At 46.1% G+C, this 5,444-nt stretch overlaps 1 protein-coding gene across 1 annotated transcript; it reads right to left on the minus strand.

The window, feature by feature from the left end:
* Positions 1–4,582: 4,582 nt before the first annotated feature.
* FERD3L (Fer3 like bHLH transcription factor) lies at positions 4,583–5,119 on the minus strand. Its single transcript, XM_043967473.1, has one exon. It carries the CDS (start codon positions 5,117–5,119, stop codon positions 4,583–4,585), a length of 537 nt encoding a protein of 178 aa, XP_043823408.1.
* Between the last annotated feature and the right edge of the window lie 325 nt (positions 5,120–5,444).

A 5,444-nucleotide genomic window follows, 5' to 3' on the forward strand; every position in this document is an offset into this window, starting at 1 on the left:
CATGAAATGCACTGGTTAAGAAAGTTGGTTATGATCTATACTGATGGAAACAATACCTCTCCCTGAATGAAATTCTTCCACTGAAGCACTGGAATATAAAAGTTATTTGATATTGACCCTACCTGTCTTGTTAGTTGTTATTCAGTCTTTTTTAGTCATGTCTGACTATTTTTGACCTTATTCTGAGTTTTCTTGTCAAAAATACTGGAGAAGCTTGCCGTTTCCTTCTCCAGCTTATTTTATACAGACGAGGAAGGCAAAGAGGGTTAACAGACTTGCCCAGGATTACAAAGAATCTGAGGTGAGATTTGAACTCAGGCCTGGTTCTCTATTCACTGTTGCCACTTAGCTATCCTGTCTCATAGGGAAATATAATTGTGAAGCTGACCCTTCTTTAATGTACTTTGGACTCTGAAAGATCAAAAGATACAAACATTATTCTGGATAATATACATAAATTTAGAAGAAATTAACCTGATGATAGCAAAAACTGCTGATAAACTGGAGAACCTTGTTGCTCTTGGTGGTGACATATTGGTAAAAGGAACTCATGATGAAGCCTCTCCCTCTACCAATTCAAATCAGTCCTTTCTCTGCAGGTTTTAGAGAGTTGTCTGGGGCTACTGGGAGATTAGTGAATTTCTTACAGCTGGCTTGGAGCACTTATTTTCCTGACTTTGAGGCCAGCCACATATCTACTTCATCATATTTTATTTAGTCTCTACTCCCTTTAGGATTCCCACAGATGATTATCATTATGCTCCTAAATGTCCTGATGACATAATTCACTGAATCTAATTGAAAAGAAACTGGATGTATCTCCAAATAATGAAACAATAAAATTAGCCCTTATGGAATAGATACTGAAATAAGGTATAGCTAGGTTGAGAGGAAATTTTCTGGAGTGGTTTATTCCACTAGAAATTGGGAAGACTGAATTAAGGATGATAGGAGAACTTTAATAAGACTCTTCTTCATTACCTATATGTCAAGAACAACCTACAACCTACAAGAAGGTGAAAGAAAGACACATGTTTCTATCTTTAACATACCTAGGGGTATAGTTCATTTTTTGAATATTTTCTAATGTTATTTTCAAAACTCAAAGAAAAACCAATAAAAATCCTTCCTATATTTATATTAGCAGAACCACAAAATTCGAGAATCTCAGAGTTGCAAGGGCCATCAGATGACATATAGACCTAACTCATCTCTGAATAAGAATTCTTTTTATAACATATCTAAAAAGTGGGTCACCCAGCACCCAACTTCTGTCAGAACCCCCCATTTTAGATAGCTCCAATAATTGAGAGCCTGTCCCTTTACATTAAGCCCACAGATCAAGAAAGGTTCTTACCTGAAACTGACCAAACATTCAAATAGCTTCAGTGAAATTCCAAAAATAAATAAAATGTCTAGTAGAAGAGAGGGAATAAAGAAGAGAGAAGTGGAAGAAAGCAAAGAAGAAACCTAGGAAAGGTAGATGAGAAGAGCAATTTTAAAATGTTAAACATGTTCTAGATTGTTAAGGGAAAAAACCTCAATGTACAACCTCACCTTTTAAAAATGTATCAATTTATTTTTTCTTCTTTTTTTCCCTTCAGAACTTTTGTCCCTATTTAGTTGTCCTGATTTCATTTCCCATATATACACCCTTTTATAAAGCGAAAAGTACAGTCATTTGATCTTTGAATAAAAACTATCCCAAGACAACATATTTTTAGTGATTAAATAAAATGGGATCTGACCCCTTTACTCATTAAATAAAGGGGGCTAAGGGGGAATCTAAAAAATTACTCTCAATGGGGATAGGAAAAACCTTGTTGCCTATGTCATTGTTGATGAGGTCAACCAACAGGTCAACTAAAGGAGGTGGAAATAGCAAGGCAGCTGTGCAGATGGGCATTCACATCCATACATGAGGCCATGGTGACAGTGTTCATCACGTTTCTATCTACAATAATACAGGCTATCATTGACAGTGAAAAGTACACAGTCTGTAGCACAGAAACACAGACTATCATGGCTAGAAGAAATCCATCCTGAATCACAGAGCTAGGGCTGGAAGGGACTTTAGAGATCATCTGCCCCAAACACCTCATTTTATAGAAGAGGGAACTGAGAAACAAACAAATTAAGGGAAGTGATTCACCCAAGGTCACACATCTATTGAGTGGCACAACTAGGAAACTGTTAAATTGTCCTAGGTGATATTGTTGCTTTTCATAGAAATCCTGACAAACTCAAGGGGTAAGCATCCTAGCAGAAAAGCTAAGGTTTGGGATTATGAAAACAGCCCCCAGGAAAAGTGATATTTCTTCATCTGCACAATTTATGCCAGAACAGGGCAGGGTATTGATTTCCCTCAAAGTAGAAAATGAACCACTGGGTTAGAGCATGAGAGTTATTGCCTAAAATTCATTTGTACTTACAGTTAGGACTTGTTCTAGAATCTCTTCTCCTGCTGGAAGCTCCAAATGGCCCACTGCTTCCCCCAGCTCTGGAAAGGAGAAGTGAAACCCTGAAACCCTCAGGGCTTTATTGGGAAAAGGGTCTGTAGCCTGAAAAGGATAGAACAAAAGCTTCCACCTTGATTTGCAAGTGAGGTAGGAGGGAGATGACTCCAAAGTCCCAGACATAACAGATTCAAGTTACCCATGTGACCTTGGGGCAAATTAAGCCCCCCCCCCCCAATTCTAGGTTTTAGCTTCCTCATTTGTAAAATGAGGGAGACCATTAGATTAACTGATCTCCCAGGTACCTTCAAGCTCTTAATTCTTTGGACTTTGGGGAAGTTTCACATTTCTTTTCCTGGAGGGGTCCAGTTTAGGATAGCGCTGAAATGCCAAGGATAGGAATAGAGGATGACAGGCAGTGAAGGAGAGGGGGTGGGGAACAGTGGCTTCTGCTCACCCTGCCTGTCCAAGCTATTCCCCTGACTGGGGTGGGTAGCTAAGCGTCTCTTCCTTTTTGCCTTGTCCCAGCTCCTTTTCCCAAGACAGAATGTTAAACAGAGGTAATTCGAGATAAAAAACAGCCCTCCAGGCTAAGACAGAAAGATTGATCCCATTGCAGAGCTTGGGGCCCAGCGGCTCCTGAGCAGGAAGGTGGATATAGGGGAGAAGTGGAGTCTCCTCCTGGAGACTGAGGCGTCCCTGTCTGCAGTGGCCAGTCCTGAGCAAGAGGTCTAGCTGCTTGACAGTCTATATTCTGTTTGTTTCTCTCTCTGTTCCTGTTCATCTGTCCCTCTGTGTCTGACGCAACATCTTACTATTTCTCTGTTTCAGTCTTCCTATTACCCATGTGTTTGTCTTTGGCCTTTCTCTGGCTTCTATCTCCTATCTTTGTTAGTCTCACACAGCCACTGACACAGACACACAGACACTTAGACACACAGACACACAGACACACACAGACACACACAGACACAGACACACAGACACACACGCACACACGCACACACACCAAAGGAAGCCTAACCTAGATTTCCAAGCAATCTTATCTGGCCCACACTCTAGTCATCATGATGGGGGTGAGGTAAAAGGAAGGGGTAGAGTTCTCAGGAATAAGTGGAGGATACCAAGGAGTTGGCTTCTGCTTGGTTACCTTTTAAGTCACCTGCTAGGGAATTGTAAAGGCTTAGAGATAGCAAAGGAAGACCATATGCATCTGTCTCCATCCCTTCTTTCCCCTCTCTTTTTCTGTCATTTCTTCTATGTTTTCATCTGTCCATTGCTCAACCCTCTCACATTCCATCCATATTTTCATCTACTTATTACTCGGTCCCCTCTGCCACCTGAATTTAATGAATCTCCAGGCTGATGTGGCCAGATTTCCCTTCCTCACTTGCCTCCCTGGCCACCCCCCTGTCCTTGAGGTAGGATTCTCTCTTGCTTTCCCTTTCTGCACCGTGCTTCTAGTGCATAACCATTCCTAACCCCTGCTTGACTGACCCCAGGTCACTAATCTGGGCTCCCTTGTTCTGCATAATCACCCCATTCCCTACCCTTAGTCTAGTCTTTCCCGACTGGGAAAGCCCTCCTCCTCCTCCCCCCCCCCCCCCGCCGTCAGCGGCCACACCCCATCAACTGCTCGGGCTTCAAAAGAAGCAAGTGGGAGTTTTTATTATTTAGTTGCACAAAAGTTGGAGAAAAGGAAACACTTCAGAGCGAAAGGCGAAGCTAAGGCCCCAACTCCATCCCACCCAGGAAACTATCCTGAAATCCCTCTCCAGAAGACAACCTGGGGACAGCGCAAAGGAATATCTCAATACTCGCCTGAAGCAGCCGCCCCCCCCCCCAAGACTAGGGAGAAGCGCCCCCTCTCCTCCCGACACCAGTTAGACATAGAAAGATTTCCATATATTAAATCTACAGTCTCTACAATTTGGGGGCAAGCTAGGCTTTGGGGAATGGGGTGGCTTCTAGGTGGAGCAGCTTATCCAGAATTGTTTGGCGGCTACGTTTCTCTGTGGCCCAGAAAGCCCGGCGTTCGGTCTGAGAGCTCCCTTCTGCCTGGGCCGCCAAGTTGTCCCCTTCATCTCTAAGCTGGCAGCACTCTGTTGTCGTCCGGCTCTCTCTCACTAAGGGTGGGCTCCCTGGCTGGCCTCCTGCTTCTCGCAGCTGGCCAGCAGCTCCGTCATGAAGGAGATGTACACTATGGCCAGGCGCAAGGTCTCGATCCGCGATAGGCGTTTCTCGTAGGCGAAGGTGGGCACCTTCTTCCTTAGCTGGTCGAAGGCTTCGTTGAGGTTGAGCATCCTCTTTCTCTCGCGGATGTTGGCCGCCTGTCTCTGAGCCAAGGTTATCACCCTTTTCCTCTTAGGCCGACCCAGAAGCAGTGAGGCACCCCGTAAGGGCTCCCCCTCCTCACCTCCATCTCCCTCCCCGTCCCCCTCTCCCTCCTCCTCCTCGTCTTCTTCGTCCTCCTCTTCCCCCTCTTCCTCTTCTTCGAAGGGCTGCAAGCTCTGCGCCTTGCCCCCTCTGAGGGCCAGGGCGCGCTCCCCCAGAGACGCCCCGGGGGCAAGGTCATAGAGAAGAGGGCCTCCAGGGGACGCCAGGGAGAGATCGGCCACAAAGTCCAGCACCGCGGCGTCCACGAACGCGTCCTGGCGCTCCATCGGGGGCAGTGGAGCCCGCGGCGGCACCGGCTCATGGAGTCCTCTCCGCCAAGGTGCTGCTGGGCGGGCTGGCCGCGGACTGGGATGCCTGACCGTCGGCTCCGAGGAAACGGGAAAATTGGCGCTCAGCTTGCCCACTACGGCCCCAGACCCAGTCCCAGCCCCGCCTTGGAGTAGGCGGCCATGGAGATTGATCCCAGAGCAGACAACAGGATTAGTTGCACCGAGGACTCTTGGCAAATGTCCCTGCTCCTAAAGCTGATGGGGGCAGACAAGCCTGAAGCCGGCTAGAGAGAAGCATAATCTGGCCCAGGAGCTGGGGCTC

The sequence above is a fragment of the Dromiciops gliroides genome, chromosome 5 (genome assembly GCF_019393635.1).
Source record: "Dromiciops gliroides isolate mDroGli1 chromosome 5, mDroGli1.pri, whole genome shotgun sequence".
Taxonomy (NCBI): domain Eukaryota; kingdom Metazoa; phylum Chordata; class Mammalia; order Microbiotheria; family Microbiotheriidae; genus Dromiciops; species Dromiciops gliroides.